This window comes from Stegodyphus dumicola, chromosome 9 (genome assembly GCF_044657685.1).
Source record: "Stegodyphus dumicola isolate Sdum_Otavi_A_Nest chromosome 9, ASM4465768v1".
NCBI classification, from domain to species: Eukaryota; Metazoa; Arthropoda; class Arachnida; order Araneae; family Eresidae; genus Stegodyphus; species Stegodyphus dumicola.
Genome location: NC_140776.1, coordinates 174,149,833 through 174,169,239, shown reverse-complemented (window position 1 = coordinate 174,169,239; position 19,407 = coordinate 174,149,833). Strand labels below are relative to the sequence as shown.

General features: G+C 32.6%; 1 protein-coding gene across 4 annotated transcripts in view; it reads right to left on the bottom strand.

The window, feature by feature from the left end:
• LOC118181859 (uncharacterized) overlaps window positions 1–19,407 on the bottom strand; it is a 64,135-nt gene that overhangs the window by 16,399 nt on the left and 28,329 nt on the right. For all 4 annotated transcript variants that reach the window (XM_035351075.2, XM_035351073.2, XM_035351074.2 and 1 more), the window contains 2 exons: window positions 16,393–16,600; window positions 14,329–14,484 (listed from right to left, as the gene is read on the bottom strand). In XM_035351075.2, the coding sequence (XP_035206966.1) occupies window positions 14,329–14,484; window positions 16,393–16,600 (364 nt within the window). The remainder of the gene's footprint in view (window positions 1–14,328; window positions 14,485–16,392; window positions 16,601–19,407) is intronic.

Here is a 19,407-nt window from a genome sequence, read left to right as displayed (position 1 = left end):
GCCTGTCAAATGACCCTCTAAAGTGGGAACATAAAGTAAACTGCACTCAATTTCTGAAGACTCTGGCTCAAAAAAAGAAACAACAATTGGATACAGTTTTGAATCGGTATTATTGCTTCCATCCGTAGAGAGGCAGAACGGAGCTGTTTTAATGCAATCAATAACTGAAGATTTATTTTTCAAACCCATTTCTTTAACAATTGCGCCTGTTTTGATTCTTGCACATTGAGTATTTCTTAGCGATTTTGCTATATTAAAGCCTGTCAAATGTCCCTCTAAAGTGGGAACATAAAGTAAACTGCACTCAATTTCTGAAGACTCTGGATAAAAAAAAGAAAAAACAATTGGATACAGTTTTGAATGGGTATTATTGCTTCCATCTGTAGAGAGGCAGAACGGAGCTGTTTTAATGCAATCAATAACTGAAGATTTATTTTTCAAACCCATTTCTTTAACAATTGCACCTGTTTTGATTCTTGCACCTTGAGTATTTCTTAGCGATTTCATTATCGGAAAATATTTTTCTAAATAAAGCTGCAGGGTGATCCGATGCGTTCAGTGGCAGGTTGTGCTCCAGTAAAAAGGCAGAGAACAGACATTCTGCATTAATAATTTTTTGGTCCTTTGTTTCCGAAGAAAAATTTAATTTTTCATTTTTTTAAAAACAACTCATGTTATCCTTGTGTTTTTGTATACGCACATGTTTGAGAACATCCGCTCTTCTACCATGCGAAATCGAAAAATCGCAACGACAGGCGGTACACATCGCAAATTTATTACATTTCCTTGAGGAAATAATGGAAGGAAAGTCAACTGTGTACTATTTTTGAAACATACAAGAGTATTTCACCTTTCTCGCAGACGTAACAAAAGATGATAATTTCTAAAACTATTTCCCTAAGGCATGTGTACTCACACAACTCAGGACAAAATGAATGAAATAACTAAAGAACGTCCAAATAACAACTTGCTTTGTCCTCATTGGCTAATATATGCCAGCTGACACGCAGTGGAGCTCGAAGCCCATTGAGAACTGGAGAACGACGTTTCTGGATACGTATAATGCTCTCACTCACAAAGCAGAAGCTATCTGATTTGCAAAGTTTTTTTTTAGATATAATGTAGAGAAAATTCAATTGCTTTCAGACATCCAAAAGCACCTTTTTTTTTTTTTTTTTTTAATTCATATAACAAAGTATTAAGCCAAGTTGCATAAAAATCGTGAGAAATTTTAAGAATAAGAAAAAGTCCGGAGAAATATATTGTAAATCGGGTTGGCGGGAGAGAGGTCGAAAATCAGGAGAGTTGGCAACTCTGTAATATTAAAAACCCAAGCAATATTAATTCTACTGGATTTATGGAACTTTTTAAAACTATCAAAGAATTAGAAAGTATTTTCGGCATAAGAAACCTTTCAAAATTAACATCACTAATTGATAAAAATTTTAACTCTACTTAAAAACGCAGAAACACTCATGGAAAAAATGTCCATAATATTCCTAATTTTTGAAGAGCTCAACAACATGAATAATTACACCCACACAATGAATACCATTACCTGCATTACATGCAGGTGGCCTTTCTCAAAAGTTACAAGAACTCAAGGAGTTTATAAATGAGTATAGTCCTGATGTTTTATTCCTACAAGAACACATCCTTGGTCCTAACTTCAAATTTCATATTGCAAACTATGATCAACACAGATATGATAGCTCTACAACTGGTAGAACCGCTGGAGGAGTTATACTTCTAATAAAGCGCTCACCATCGACTTACACTACCACAGCTTTTAGCCATGATTCATAGAGGCTGTACCTATTAACATCATTCCACCCACTGAATCCCCCCATCACTTTAGTCTCCATCTATGTTCATAACACACCACTTGTGAATCATAACATTTCAGATTTAAGAACAATATTTCAATTCAACAATAGAGTTATTGTAGGTGGGGATTTTAACGCTAGACATTGTGCATGGAACTGTAGTCCAACCAATACTAGTGAAAAACATTTATTTAATTTTGCAACTTCAGCCAATCTTTTTATTGCAGCTTCACCCACCCCAACACGCTATAGACCTAACGCTGGATTTCTCATTCTGAAAAATATTCATAACCCATCCAGCATAACATCCTTAGATGAACTATCTTCGGATAATAATCTGGTAGTCATCGAAATGGAGATCAGTCGCCATATCACACCAGACAAAAGAGCCGTTATTACAAATTGGTCTAATTATACCAAAGCTCTAAACCACACTCACTGCACACACGACTGATGAGTTAGATGTTTTAGTAGAATTCCGATGACCTCTGCACAGCCTATCATACCAACTCAAAATCAATCCCAGAGGATAAAATAAAGCAAAATAAACAGCTCAAAGATCTCATAAAAAAAAAAAAAAAAAAAAAAAAAAAGAAAGAAAGAAAGAAAGAAAGAAACCACACGAGAAAAATTTGGCAAAGATCTAGGCATCCACATGAAAATTTAGGCTAAATGCACTACATCATCAAGTCAGAACTACTACACAAGAGCACACACGCAAATGCTGGGCTAATTACCTTAAATGATTTAACGCTGATTATAATTCATTATGGAAAGCCACTTCAAAGTACAAAAGATGTTATACGAATATTCCGCCCTTAAAAGCCCGATGGGAATCGCATACACAGAAACTGAGAAAGCTCATTCTTTAGCAGATCACTACGCTACTCAGTTTATCACTAACAGCGTATCTGATACTGACACAGAACAAACAGTCACGGATACTATTACACAATTCTTATCACAAACACGCACAAACAATACCATCGCTGTTAATCTGGCAGACGAACTTAGCTATAACGAAAATATGAAAAAGAAAAAGAGTCCTGGAAATCGACAGCCACCAACGAAATGATAAAAAATGGAATTACTGATTCTATTCAGGCTCATTAGAATTATTCAATATATTATTGATCTTTGATATTTCCCTCTTCAGTGGAAAACAGCTATTATCATACCCATCTCCAAACCAAGAAAAACGCCAAGTAAACCTGAATCCTACAGACTAATTAGCTTACTTCCAACCTGCGGTAAAATTGCTGAATCCATCATCCTAAAAGCAATCCTAAACCATACTAAAGAACAAGGAATATTAATTCCTGAGCAATATGGATTTCGCAAATACTACTCAACTGTACATCAACTCTACAGAGCTACAGAACTTCTCCCTTCTGGATTACAGCAAAAAGCCAGTACAGCTGCAGTTTTCCTTGATAGAGCTGACTCGATGGTCTCATTTACAAATTAATTAAACTGGGTTTTCCAGAAAACATCATAACAACATTTTATTCCTTATGCACAGTTATATTTACTCATAATACATAAAAATTTTTTTATTTATTAATTTTAAATTAATATGTAATGAAACTGTGGTTCGGTGACACGACATGAATGATTTGATTGAGAATGCGGCACAAACTTGCATTAAAATTTTCGGTGAAATAGGACTTTTCCCATGATTCACTGTGAACACAGAATTAAAACCCATCTAGATTTCTTCATACTTAAAACTGGTCGAAGAATGTAATCAGAGAACATTGGAGGCACTGAAATAAGAACACTGAGATGTAGATGCGTAGAAATGCTGATTGCGTAGATACTTGATGCTTAGACAGGGTTGCCACTCAAAGAGGAGAATGAAATTCCCTGACTTTTCCAGGTATGTTTCGAGAAAATTCCAGTCTATCTGCGTAACGTACGTTGGCTGTGCTAAGAGGTAAATTAATTATGGTATTACTTGTACTGTGTAGCAAATTCACTTAATTATTCAATAAATCCCAGAGGACATTTATTCTTAATTATTCTTGGTACACTTTGTTTGATAATTTTTACTTTTCCGCTTAAAAAACTTAATAAAATTTAAGATATATACATTGGATAACAACTGTACGTTTTATTTAATTATTACTCACGATCATCCCCAGTTCAACACGAGGCTAATCCGGTTCTTATAAATCACAACGCAATGCTAAAAGTTAGGTTAGATTTTAGGTAAATTTAATTTGCGTGAGGTGTATCTTTAAAAGGCACCTTAACACTTGAAAACACAAATATAATTATAATAGGAAATGTTTTCTCCACTGAAGATTGAAATTTGAATCTGCCCAATCTGGAATAAAATAAGGCTTTTTTTGCAGACATTCTGCAGCTAAACGAAAGAAAGAAATCTATTTAATGATATTTTTTTACTAAATTCAGGTATTTTATATTTATTTCGCAGCATACATAAGGAAAAAATATGTGCATTAAATTTCATGATGTCATCATACTGCTAGAATTAATTTCACGATTATGCCAGAGAAAATTTCTTGAAATTTGGAAATATTTACTAATGATAAATAAATTTAGAGGGAAGAAGCAACATTAAATGATATGAATAACATAAAAATAATTACTTAAAAATTTAATTAGAATTTTCAACGATATTTTAGCGAATATAGTTACATATGGTTATCCTAGACGATTGATTACAATTTTTTTATTTTACTGCAAAATGACAAGGTATTTATTAAAAAGAAAAGAAAAGAAAAAAAAAATTTTTTTGCGGTAAAATCCTAGTATACGATACGGCTTTCGCATGATTTTGAAAATTGTCGCCAAGAACAAAATGAGCCGTTTGCTGCTCATCATCATGTCGCCAAATCCCGCTGTACCATACATGGAGATTATTCTGACCAAAGAACGTCTATGTAAAAAGCGGAGGGAAAATTTGCCAAGGCATTTGATGACGGAACGGCCAGAATTTCCCTCTCCGCGATGTGTACAGGAAATTGAGAAACACGTGTTAAGAAGAAACGTTCTTTGACAAAAAAGAAAACTACGAAAATCCGTTTTTAAATTATTGCGAAAAATCCAAGAAGAAACGTTTTATCAAAGAACATTTTTTCTTGGATTTTTCGCAATAATTTTAAAAATGGATTTTCGTAGACCCCCTCCCCCGTCAAAATAACTAATCCATGAATTAATTTACTTGCGTCAAAAAATATTTTCTTTTCCTTTAGAGTTTAAAGATATTTTAAACGATATTCATTTTATGAACTCTTGATAACGTGACTTTCGAACTTCGACACCGGTTTCGAGCTTTGGCGACAGATACTATATCGCGCATGCACAGCTGTTTCCCGCTATGATGGAACCGAGCCACGCCTGTTGCAGAGAGGTTTTCCTTCTTAATAATACATATTTTTTTTTAATTCTAACCTTCATGGTACCGTATACTAGGATAAAACCCATTTTGTTTTATACGAGAACAGGTACTTTCTTTAGTTCATGCACTGCACATGCGATTCTCGAGGTTACTGGAAACCAAAAGTTGCGGGAAACTTGCTTGCCTTTCTAAAAAGACAATCAAATTGGAGCTGCAAAAATTGGCTTTATGCCAGCTGCCCGAATGACACTCACGTGACACACAATTCGCCAAAAAAGTGATCTCTTCCGACGTTGGCGCAAAACTCGCCTTTTTTGGCGGAATCGTTGTATGAAATTCCCTGACTTTTCCAAATTTTGACTAAAACACTTAAATTCCCTGAATTTTTTGGTCAATTTCCGAATTCTTTGAATTTTTCCGGTTTTCCAGGTAGCGTGGCAACCCTGCTTAGAGCATCCATCCATTTTCAAGAAGAAGTGGAGCCGGATTAAATTCCCTTTTTATACAAATTCTCATTTTGTGGCCACAATTACTTGGCACTCTACTCGTGCCTATTAAAGAACATTAATTTTGATATTTTTGCCATAGAAGCGAATGTAACAGCACACACGATTGCAGAAAGGCGTCTGGCCAAGAGGAAAGCACAAGCAAAAGTCATACATCAGTTCTGGTCAAGAGGCATCTGCATTAAGGGTTACGCAAGATCGCACGATTAATTTGAATGACGCACTTTAGACTTACAGCGCTATTTTTAGAAAAGATATATGATGTTCCCAAATGAAATAAAAAATAAAAGAGGTTATAGTGAATAAAATTTAGAAGTTTGCTTACATATTTTTTTATCAATGTGGTCTGATGTCTGCTAGGCATTCATACTGACATATTTTCATCTCGTATACATATATATATATATAACGTAAAGAAAATGGAAATATTTCATTAATTAATTTCTGCACTTCAGCTGGAAGGACTGAATTTTAAAGCAATTATTATAATAATTTTTTTAATGTTTTATAAAAAATGATTAGGGCATTAATACTGTCTCATGTTAATTGGTAGTGAAAAATTAGAGCTGGGAACATTCCAAAGTCTCAGCACATGTATGTACATTCACATAAAACTGAAACAAAAAAATAAGTATATATGCAGGGATTATGTTTTAAATTCGTATTATATTATAATTTTAAAAAATATCTTGCTGGGAAAAGTTAAATAAATAAGAGCACAAATAAAACATCATATTTAATGCACATAATAATGGAAATAACTTATAAAACACAAATATACATTAAATTGGAACACGGAGTTAAGAATGTCGCAGATGGGGTGAAAAAAAAACATGGGATTTGAACTCACGACCAAAAAAAGCAAAATATATGGCTTATATACTTTATCAAGTAAATGAATTCTTAAAACTAAATTTTTTGGTCTTATTTCAGTGTGCTATTGTTTAAAAAATTTATCAGAGTTTAATCTTCAGCTTCTAGGGCATTTCTTACAAAAATATAATTTTAAAGTGGCGTTCCGTTGAAGTCAGACGGACTGCTAAAAATATATTCCGAGTGAAAGATGTGCTTACAAATATATGTTAGTGAAAAGGGTATATTTATAAATAGAGAAATACAATTTTGATATACTTTTTAATACAGTAGAATATTTAAAGTGTATCAAATTTAATTTATAAATAACGTTATTAGTTTTTACCTGTTTCAGAAGGGGAAAAAAAAGTAGATTTCTCCTAAATTTTTTTCCAAGAACTGACTTAGTAGCTTAGGCGGTCAGTAATTATTTCTTTACAAACCTACCTTCGGGTAAATCGAAATGTCCTTTTGGAGGACTTCCAACGATTCAGATGCGGAACCAAGTGAAAGTGAATCTGAGATGTAATTTCAGTCAAACCTTCCCACTGCGGAAAGAGGATTTTTTGTTGGAACAGAAGCCGAAAAAGAGTAAGAGCAAAAAAGCAAAGATGATGTTGGAAGCAGAAAGTTTATCCTCTGCTAGCAGCAAGCCTGAAGTTGACCCGTTTGAATTTCGAAAAGCTGAAATCATGAGGAGAATAATCTGAGAGCAAGGAGTTGACGGTTTGTTAGAGCATTGCGGACTTGGGAGCACGGAACAGAAGAAGGAAACAGAGAGGAAACTAGAGAAGGATATGGAGTGGAAGTCACTCCAAAACCAGCAAAAGTGCCGAAAGTCGCGGAGCCAATGGATATTTCTCAAAGTAATCGTTTCCAGATGCTAGATCATGCCAGCACGGAAAATGAAGTAGGAGGAGCGCTAGCAGTTGACACGTCCCCGCCCATTGTGTTCCCCACTGACACTCCTGATTGGTTAGCAATCGATGAACTTTTTGCGCAGAATTGTGCTGAACCTCATGAATCTAGTGCCAAGATGAGGGCTATTCATGTGCATGTCAAGAATGAAGCGGATTTTAAGAAAATGACAAACCTCTTCAGTGATAAGGGCATTGCGCTTCATACGTTTCAACCGCAGAGTGAGAGGAGCATCAGGATAATCATTAAAGATCTTCCTGCTTCTATGAAGGAAAAGGCTATCCTGAATGACCTTACCAGACGAAAGTTTCCGGTAGTAAAAGTGAAGCAGTTCGTGAGCAAAAGGAATGATACCCAAGTGAAGCTTCCGATCTTCTTCATTGAAGTTAAACTTAACCTGGAGGGAGATCAGATCTACCAACTGAATTATATGTTCAGTTTTGACATTCGCGTAGAAAAGTACAAGCCAATGAAAAGGCCTGCGCAGTGTTTTCGCTGCCACGCCTTTGGTCACACCCAGCACGTGTGCAATAATCCTGAGAGATGTGTGAAATGTGGAGGAGCCCATCGTAGCAAGTTATACACCAAAAACACCTGACGAAAAGCAGTGTTGTATGTACTGCGGAAAGGACTATGTGAGCAGCTTTCGTGGGTGCGAAGCCTACAGGAAGCGATTTGAAAGGAAAGCACAACCAAGGACCCAGCGTCAACCTACACCGGAAACAACATGGGCGAACTTTCCGCAACTACCCAGGAGTTGCAATCGCCCAGCCCAGACGACTAACAAAACCAGCTACAGCAACGAAGTTAAAAATAACCGAACTTCTGTGCCCAGCATTTTCAATGGACTTCTATCGTGTTTTCCCAACCTGAACATCCAAGAACTTGGAAAAATCATACTCGAAATACATAGTTTTCTACAGAATGTAAACATTGCACAGAAACTTGGAACAGTACTCCAAACCGTACAGAAACTTATAGAATACACTAATAGTGAGTAATTATTTTTTGCTATGAATTTCAGTAACATGTTCACATTTTCAGTAAACATGTTCACCAGCTCAACAGCTTTTCCTGCTATTATTAGTTTATAACTTATCCTTAATTTTGCAATTTAATTATTCGTTAACTTTGTCAAAATTTTACTTAATTCTTTTTACCCAAATTTTGAGTCCAAGAAAGTTGATAGGTTACTTTCGCAATTTTAAAATTGTTCTACAAGGGGTAGGGTCTTCAGCCCAGGTACCCTGGTGTACCAAGACACGGTTCCACCCCCGCAGATTGTATGTCTCCGGATGCGTTGGGGTCATGTGGTAAAAAAATCTGATGTGTACACCACATGACTTCCTTGTATTGGAATATTAAATTATACACATTTTTTCTTGCATATCATTTAAACTTATTGGATTGAATTAAATCTACTTCGCCGACAGCGCATAAACCACAATAGAATAAATGCATTCTTTAAAATTCACTCTAGTATTTGTTTACCATAGCGACACTCTGGCGCTAGATTCACTTAACAGTATTAATAATTATATAACGGTTAACTTATATAATAATTATATAATGGAAACTAAGTTAACTGTTATATAATCCAATAATTATATAACAGCTAACTTATATATTTCGTTTATACTATCACTCATAATGCACAAAATTTATATCATTTAAAGAATAGAATTATCTAATCGTTGCCACATGTTCTATTCAAATACTATAATAAAGCTAGAATGATGTATAAAAGAAATTAAGCAAACAAAACAAAAAAGATTTTTTCACAGACGATTGAGTATTTCTCATTTAATTAATTCAGTTCTTACTTCGCGAGAAGGCAAAAATACATAAAAACTCAAAATATCTATATTAAAAATTACGAAGTAAATCTGAAACACTTATTTCCTCGAAAAAATTCCAGAAAGAATTAAGCATGATTTAATTGGCAATAATAAATGAATGCGTTATCTTTTTTGTCGCGAAGCTAAGTTTCTCTAGATTGGCAACAAATCCACCAATCTCCTGTTTCAAATGTAAACATCAATGGCAGCCATTAAAAAAAGGCTTAGCGGCACTTAGACAACTTTAAAATTGTCGATAATTCTCAAAATATTGCATACAGATTTACTAAAGGCATAAAAACCTTAACCGGAAGATAAAAACAACAAAATACAATCATTTTTAAAGCAAAAGATGTACAATTTACAAACATATAAGAGTAAAGAAACTTAGATCACTGAGCCGGGTAACAGAGCGGATATTTATATACGTTTGGTGCGGCCGATTGCAACCAAAATATGAGGTGCACTTCTACATGTTATAGCAGTCCTATATACAAAATTTCAACGTTCTGAGGCTACTCGTTTTTGAGTTACGCGAGATACGTACGTACGTACATACGTTCGTACAGACGTCACGAAAAATTCTCTTCAGAATTAATTTTAAAGCAGTTTTATAATTTTTTTGAAGGAAAAGAGTATTTTATTCTGCCCTTACGTACAGATATCACGCAAAAACATCGTTAAATTGCATTCAATAGCAGTCAAAATGGATATTTTCGTTAAAATATGCTGCCTGAAACTTTTCGCGATTACGATACTTCCTTTTTACTTTGTACAAGGAAGTAAAAAAGAAGCAAATCAGGTGTTGTCACCAAAAATTAATGGCGGCAGAAGTAGCGATGAATGCTGGCTTAGGGAAAAAAATGTTTTGCTAAAAAATACTTATTTCTGAATTAACATTATAGCGAGAAATCTGCGTACTGAAAAAAAAAAGCAACCAGCTGCATTTAGTTTAAAAAAAAAGATAAGAAAAATAAGATAGCTGCGACTACAGTACTAGTTCGCATAGAAAATCAGGCGGTCAAGAAATTCAGTTCAAGAAAATTAGGTGCAAAAAATACAATTTCAAGTCCCACGAAATAGCAAAATTTGTCCTCACAATTATTTCCTAGTTCAGCATACACATTTACCTTTAACGAAACTGAACGTCTAACTATATCAAATTGCTGTAGCAAATCAGATATGGCATAAAAAGAGTTGTTATTTTTTCTTTTGAAACAGGTAAAAACTAAAAACTTTAATTATAAATTAAATCTAATAGCCTTTTAAATATTCCACTGCATTACAGGGTATGTTAAATTTTTATTTCTCTGTTTATAAATATACCTTTTAGGCTAACATATATTTGTAAGCACATGGAATATATTTTTAGCAGCCCGTTTAACTTCAATCAGCACGCCACTTTAAGAGATAATGTGAGAAATGTCCTAGAAGCTGAAGAAAAAACTCTGGTGAATTTTTTAGACTATAGCACACTGAAATAGGACAAAAAAAAAATTAGTTTTAAGCATTTACTTGATGATGTATATAAGCCAAAATTGAGTGTCATTCCAGCGTGATGATAGCTTAGTGGTAAAGTTGACGGTAGCATGGTTTAACTTTTTGGGTCGTAAATTCGAATCCCATATGCTTTTTCCACCCTGTCTGCAACTTTCTTAACATCTTGTTCCAATTTAATCTATATTTGTGTTTTATAATTTATTTCTATTATTATATGCATTAAATTTAATGTTTTATTTATGCTCTTATTTATTTAAATTTTCCCCGCAAAAGAAAATTATTTTAAAAATTATATAATACGAATTTAAAGCATGCTCCCTGTACATATATATATATATGCTTTCTCGTTTCACTTTTATGTGAATGAACATACATGTGCTGAGACTTTGGGATGTTTCTAGCTCTATATTTTCACTACCAATTAACATGAGACAGTATTAACATCCTAAACATTTTTTTTTAAATACTCACTATAATAATTGCTTTTAAATTCAGTCCTTCAACAGAAGCGTACGATTGAATTAAATATTTCCATTTTCTTTACCTAATGTATATATATGTATAAATATAAAGAGAAAAATCTTATTTTTATAACTTCTTCTATAAAAAGGAGATATGAATTAAGAATTTGTAAATTAAAAATAATATTTTATGGATTATGCATAAAATATAACTGAGCATAGTGTATTTTAAAACAAACAAGATTTCTAATAAATTATCCAGCAATGACCCTGACGAAATTAAAAATGAAGAAATCCATGCTAAAATTTTATATATTACCTGCTTTCTCCCCAAATTTGCATACACATTTTAAAAATAAACATTCTCACATGGCAGTCAGCGGTATATAAGAATAGCAAATTTTGTGTAAATATTGTGAACCTTTCTTTACAGTTGCTCTGTATTTTTAAAGTACCAACTATTTTTAAATTCGTTTAACTTTTTTATTTTATTTATTTATTATTTTTTCAGTAACAGTACATTTTAGTTTTAATAATATATATATTATTTTATTAATATTTAAGGCAAAGAAAATTTAAAAATTTACTTTAGCTTCTATGCAATTAGTGATGTTTATAATATGCCTTATAACCTTACTTATCTAAAAATTACTAGTGTACTTTACTTTCACAGTTCATAAGCAGAAATAAAAATTTCCAATAGCATGGAATTTAAATATCTTAAGAATCCAAATCCCCTAAGTTAAATACAGAGACATCTGGTGGCAATAAATGCAATCAACCACCGAACTTCCGTAAGTGTAAATCCTCCGTCAGCGTTTCTCTCGATGATGCTACGCGTTCGCAACGCACTAATGGAAACGGGCCTTAATTCAGAAATAATTATTTTTTAGCAAAACGTTCTTTCCTTGATCCAGCGTTCATCCCTACTTCTGCCGCCATTAGCTTTTGGTGACAACACCTGATTGCTCCTTTTTTACCACGTGACCCCAACGCTTCCTCAGACATACGGATAGAAGTTGAACTTCATCCATCACCGCACATCGACCGGGTTGCGAAGTGAATGCGATCGCTGATTGGTGCCTTAAAACTCATGCAAAATTCGCAATCGGAATAGCAGTCACGGGAAAGTTGCAGAAACATCAGATGTTTAAAATTAAAGATGTTTTGCTATCATTTGCAATAATTTTTGCAAGGCTTTGCAAGTGTAATCTTTGTACAATTAAGCGAAATTGAAGATGATTTTACCAGACGTCTCAAAATAGCCTCTAACTTACACGCATTCGCGAAAAGCTTGTTGAAATATAAAACTTTTACAAACATATTCATACTGCCTGCTTTCTCCCCGTTACTTCCTGGCTGATCTACGAGTTATAATTTCCAGCTCTAGATTTCCCCAGAGTACATGAGGGAAAATGTTTTCTGTGCTTTTAGAGTTTAAAATATGCGGATTGTACCTGAGCATTTGATGCTGCGTACCTAAGACGGACGACACCTTCGCCCAAAACATTTTAAGGGGACTGGTCGTCCTAGTGTTACATTTGAAAATTACGAATACAGTCAAAAGTCGTTAATTCGGACACCCATAATCTGGAATGATCTATAATCCGGACCTCAAAGCTCCAATTTTTCCGCGCAAGTGTCGCACGCGTAAGACCTTTACGGCTGCGAATATGCTTGTGCGTGTGCACAAAATACGTTTACGAGTGCGCATTTAATGTATAACAGACGGTATAAGCTAAGCTAAAATGATCTAATTCTCTATTTCAGTTAATGTTGCAAATAGCGTTGTTCCTTAATCTTCGAATTGGATCCGGCTTATTATTTTCTGCAAACTGTTAAAGCAATTTTATAAAAGTAAGCTTGAACTTTCGATTATGTCAAATAGAATTTCTCTTATATTTTTACTAATATGTAAAGGATTTACAAAGCAAAAGTATATTTTGAAGTTCATTAAACAAAAAGTGGAATTGCTGCAAAAAATGGATAAAGGCATATCCTTTGTTTATCTAAACTTTGTTTATCTTTAACGCCGCAGCGGGAGCGGAATGAATTGGAAGTTGATTTGTCAGCACTATCCTTATCTTCAGGGCAGATGTTTTTATTTTATTTGGCTTAAATTCCTTACTAAATGTAGTATTTCATCTCAATGTACTCCGTCTTTGATATGATTTAAATCAAATTCCTCGTCATTATAATTCGCTTCCAATAGCGAAGAAAGTGACAGAGGTTATTGAAAACAAAAAAATTTCGATTGACAAATTAGTCGGTAGACACAGCAATTATAGGACTTGAACAGCGGAACTTTGTAATTGAACAAGAAATTATGTCTGTTTATAGAATTAAGGAGAATGTATTATCACGTAAAAAACGAAGCAACTTAAACAACTTACATTGAAAGAAATGTTTAATAAAGTAAATAAATAAATATTAAGCTTTTTTTTGTAAATTTTGATACCCTTTAGATCATAATTGTTCTTTATTTCATAAATTACGGTTTCATATTTTTAATTTTATAATTTCTGTATGCCATCTTACCAGATTTAAACTGATGATCTATAATCTGGAATAGCCGAAGTCCCGACGAGTCCGGATTAATGACTTTTGACTGTATAATCTGTTTGCATTATCTGAGCGCTGGTTGCAATTCCATAGTTTAGCGAATTTGGCACTTTAATTCTGGTGTGTTCAGTCTATTCATTTCAAACGCAAATGCAGATTTTAAAGCTGTTAAATCACATTCTTGAGTTATTAAGAACATGCAACAATTACATATCACTGATACTGACTATAATTTGCTTTATATCTCTGATTTATCGGTTCGTATTGCTGATGGAGATATTTTCTTATAATTCATTTATAATTAAATATATTAGGGTCAAACTGGAAATGAAAGTAAGTAAATTACAAATTGCTATTAATGTAAGTAAAATAATAATTGTATTAGGCATTAACTCTCTTGATTAAATAAACACTCGGAACATTCATTTCTGTTCGAATGTACAAGTTATTTCACTATGTATATTCGAAAAAAATTGCAAAAAATATTTTTGACATTACCTATATGCAGAGCTGTCATTCCTCGTTTGTTAGTGCTATTAACATCAGCTCCTTTTTCTAAAAGCACTCTAACTAACTCGTTATCTTTCATACGGGCCGCCAGATTAAGCAGAACATCGCTTAAGACAGCATTATTCTTTATGTGAGCAAAAAGACCTTAAAGCAAAAATTGTCTCTTATAAATGTCTAGGAAGTACGTAAATATGAAGTCTTACAAGATTTATTAAAACATATTCTTAACAAAATGCAATAACAATTAGTGAAATCCCTGTATGGATCTTCTCAACAAAATTTATGATTTTTGTTTGTTATTTACAAGAAAATATAAAAGTTAATAAGGAACATTAATTAAAAGCATCTAAAACTACTAGCGTAAATAAAATATTCAGCGTAGAATTGCATCAAATATGAGGAAAATATTTTTTTCTTACAAATGGGAAATGCAAACACCTTCACAGATCGTAATCTTAACTTTTTATCCATACGCAAAATCGAACCGATGGAAGATTTTTATAAAACTGTAATTTTAGCGGTTCCTTATATTGAGAAATAATGCTTGATTTTATCACATAAAAAAGTTAATTTTCTATAAGTTGTTTCATTAAATTCTTTAACTTTCCATTTAAAGTTAAAAGAAATAGAAATATTTCGTTACTTCCATGTCAGCGACAAAGCTTTTTTAAAATAAAAGGGCTATTAGTCTCAAAGTGCGATTTTGTGTTTCACTTTACATTCAGTTCTGTTGCCATTTGGGAAAATGCAAGACATCAATTTTTCAGATTTAATGTGTGTCTTATTGATAAGCAATGTAAGCTATTTAAAAGTAATACATGCAGTTTTTAAGAACAGTCATTTCTTCTTTTGAATCTATGAGTTAAATAAAAAATACATTTAGTTCATGATATCTCTAAATAAAAGTTTAAATATGTTTTTAATAATGTTATATATTTTTTCACTTTTCAATTGTATTCTTAGCTCTAATGCGTTGTTTCACTTTTCTTTCGAAACTTTTAGTTTTGAAAGTGTACGATATTTTTCTCTCATATTTATTTTGTCTGTCATGTTTAATCTGTCTGTTACTGATAAAGAAATGAAGGTTTTAAAAAGCAATAGATGCAATTTATAAAAAACATTATCATTTTAACTTTTTAATCTGATTAATTTAAAAATGCACATAATTCATGATATATTTAATAAAAATATTAAATATTTTTGTAGAATCATATTACATATTTTTTTACTTTTTAAATATACAGAAGATATATAACATTTCCAAGTTAGTCTAAATGTATATTCTACTAATATTATATTAAATGTTTCGCTATTCCAGCTGAGCCACGTCTATGGCTAATCCCTTGGGCAATGATTGATACATGATCACTTTTAGATGTTATTTTCAATAGGTTCTTAAATATGTTTCACCATACAAATCATCAGAATTTATATTACTTCTTAATAAGAATTATAAATAAAATTGTGACCAAAAAAAATTTATCTCATGTGTAAATAAGAAAAATACAAAACAAAAAGAAACTTCAGGTTATAGGATTTTAACTGAAGCAAAATTTTAACTCAGGGTTATGGGGGAAAATGCTTAAGAATAGTTTTTTAAAGTAAACTTAATTTTTTTAAAAGGATGTAACAGAAATTTTATTAGTAAATCAAAGAATTAGAATTTTTGAGTCGATCATATAAATTTTTCAATATAATTTGGCAAAAAATATTTTAACATTTCACTTCTTTTCGCATTTTTCCAGGGAAAGAGATAACAGCGAGAATTAACATAGATGGACACTAAGCATGAAACACATATAAATGTGTAGAGAGAGATCTTCAAACGGTTAAGAGTTTGCTACCAAAAGGGAATACGAGGCTTTTAAATTGAAAAACTCACTTCCTCTTTTAAATGAGAGCTTCTAGTAAACATAAAGAAGGTGGTAGAAAGAAACTAATCGAAACAAAATATTGCATTAATAAACCTACAGCAACAAACATAATTTCAGTTTCAATGGTTCTTTTGCAAATGTGAAACATTATAAAACTGTGCAATTAGACTAACATTACCTGGTACAGCAGCGTCACTTTTTGAGAGCAGACACACAACAGGTATTCGAAAAATACAATTTTCCACAGTATTGAGCCGGATCCGTTTGGGAGCATCATAATCCTCATGGGCTATTATAGGCATCTCTCTTAAAATGCCTTTAATAGTTTCAGTATTATAATTGACCAAAGCTTGTACAGCAGCATCAGCGACGAGATATTCTATATCCTGCAAAGAAATGTAGTTTTTAAATTTATGTTAGATATTCTTCACAACCCACATCACTTAAAGTAAACTGTGAAAAGGAATTATAAACTTCCGACATACTACTGCTCTGGAAGAAGGGAAGAGCTATCTGTGGCACATGAGCATAACATTCCTCTCATATTCTTTATTGTTCTCTCATCAACACAGGTAAATCGGCAACCTTGTAATCAGCATAGATTTTTGTAAAATCCCTTTTGAAATATGTGAATATGAATATATATGACGCTTTTGAAATATGTCTACAGATAAGAATCGATTTTGTAAGTTACGCCTTAAGCGTATTAAACCAGGAATTTTACAAAAATCTACGCTGATTTACAATGTTGTCGATTTAACCGTTTTACTGTTGTAGTTATTTGAAATTCCACTTCTGTTACGGACCTGGAATAATTACACAACTGCTTGTGGACTTCGAATATAGCTTAAAATTTGTGACTATAATACCACCATTGACGGCTTTTTCCAGTTTCTCTGAATAACTATAATTTTATTATTGGAATATTTCTAAATTTATTGATTTCACTAGAATTTACTTATATTAAATGCTTCGCACGAAGGTAAAAGTAATATCCAAACCTGCTTTGCTATTAACTAAAGTTGTAGAATTCAAGAGGCATACTTATGGAAATACATAAAAATACTGAATATTAATTAAAAATTGTATCCAATTAATAAATCATACCTATGTGCACGGCTTAACTGAAAACACGTGATTAGTGATAAGCAAGCATTCGTTTAAATTCATATTTAGCAATATACAGGAAATAAAGACATCAGGTAGATGTCGATATGCGACATCGAGAATAAAAACGTCCGATGTAACAGGGTTCATAGACACATTTTAGTTAAAAAAATAAGTACCTATAAGCACTTTTCAAGCACATTTTAAGAAAAAAAATAAGCACCTGTCTAATTACATCATACACAACTGCATAATCTTAAAAATTAGACTTGTAATTTAAAATATGAGAAATGCAGTACTTATTAAGAGAGAATAAGCATCCATGGAAAATAATTACTTTTTTTTTTTTTTTAATTTTAAATAATAGTTCAATTTACAGAACTAGTTTACAATGAGAGAGAAAAAAAAAAAAACTATGAAGAACTAAACTATATTACAAGATTTAATGAAGAAATTTCAGTTCAAAACAGAGAAAATAAATAATAATAAGGCATATTTATTGTATTCGCTTCGAACCTAATAATAAATACAATTTATTTTTCCACTCATACTGATATTTAAATAATTTAAATCTAAATTCTGAACATTTTCTAAATTTTCATTGTATATCAGTTTTCCCTTAACAGATATTGCAAGCAAAGTAATTTAAGTAAAAAAGGAGGAACATTTCTGAAATCAGAAGACAGAAATTTACTTCATGCAGTCATCCTTTAACAGTAAAAGCTTAACTAACCTGCATACTTGGAAATTGGCGAATATTCGGACAGTCGAGCGTAACTTGAAGGAGCGGAGGGGGGGTAGACTGTACCCGCTCTTTAGATTTTTTCGCTAAATAAATGCTTTTGACATTTTGATATGTGCATCATATAAAAATAAACCAACGGAACTAAAAAATATTCTGCTTAGCAAGCACAGTAAAACTCTTTTAAGTGCTCATAAACAAATCTCGGACTGAACATCAAAATTAATTATCTCTGCAAAATATCGCAAACATTATTGCACAATACGTGCGTCGTAGTTCTTCCCTACGTGATATTACGCAATCGGAATCAACAACTGCCGGTATTGGGAGAATAAAGAACTAAATCACTGGGGTGTTTTTCATTCTAATTTTCAACAGATGGCGTTAAATTTCCGGAATAGAATCATTCTTCGTTTGGGTTGGTAGACCGCAGAACTTTTAGTCCTATTCAATCCAGATTGGAAAGTGACAAAAAAAAAAATTGGTCTGTTGCTTGCTTTGCAGCGAACTGTAACAGTTTCAATATTCAAGATTTTGCGGAGAAAGGGGAGACCTCTCAACCTTCGTACTGTATAATGTATTGGCCAAAAAAATGAAATTATTTTGACTATTCGATTACTTTCCCTTTATTTAAGCCATTCCGAATATTATTCCTTAGAAAGATAATCTGTGTTAAAAGAAAACCATTTTTGGAAGTTTACTATACTTCAGCAGTTATTGCAACTATGTTATTATAAACATTCATACATATGCTCATAATATAAGCATAACGATCATAATAAACACGAATATGAACTGACCAAGCAGAAGGCGAATGCAAATTTTTAAGATCTTGATAGAAATTCAAACGTGTGTAGTATTTGGGGGGGGGAGGAAAGAATGCCGAATGTACCGGAATTTTCTACTGCTTTCGCAATTCTTTGACCAATAGAACGACGGGCACCTGTCTGTACTCTTCATGCACACCAAAAGTTATGTTAATGCAGAGAAAGGGGGAAAAGCTATTTCCAGGAGTATGATTCACCATCTGACATTTCATATTAGGAAGAAAAGTTGTTTATTTAGTTTCGGCTTTGGTACGGGGAAAAATAGCGCGTTCATTAAAAAAAAACATTAAAAGCAAAAAATAGGCACTAAAAACAAAAAATTAAGGGCTTTAAAGAAAACGTAAGCACCTATAAGGGCCTTTATATTTTATTTTCAAATATAAGGACTTGTAAGCACTTATAAGGACTGCTACGAACCCTGTGTAATACAGATGTAAATGCATCGAAGTTCATGAATGCATCTTCTGTTCCAACTTTTCAGCAGATTAATAATACAATCGAGAAGTTTCGAAAGGTT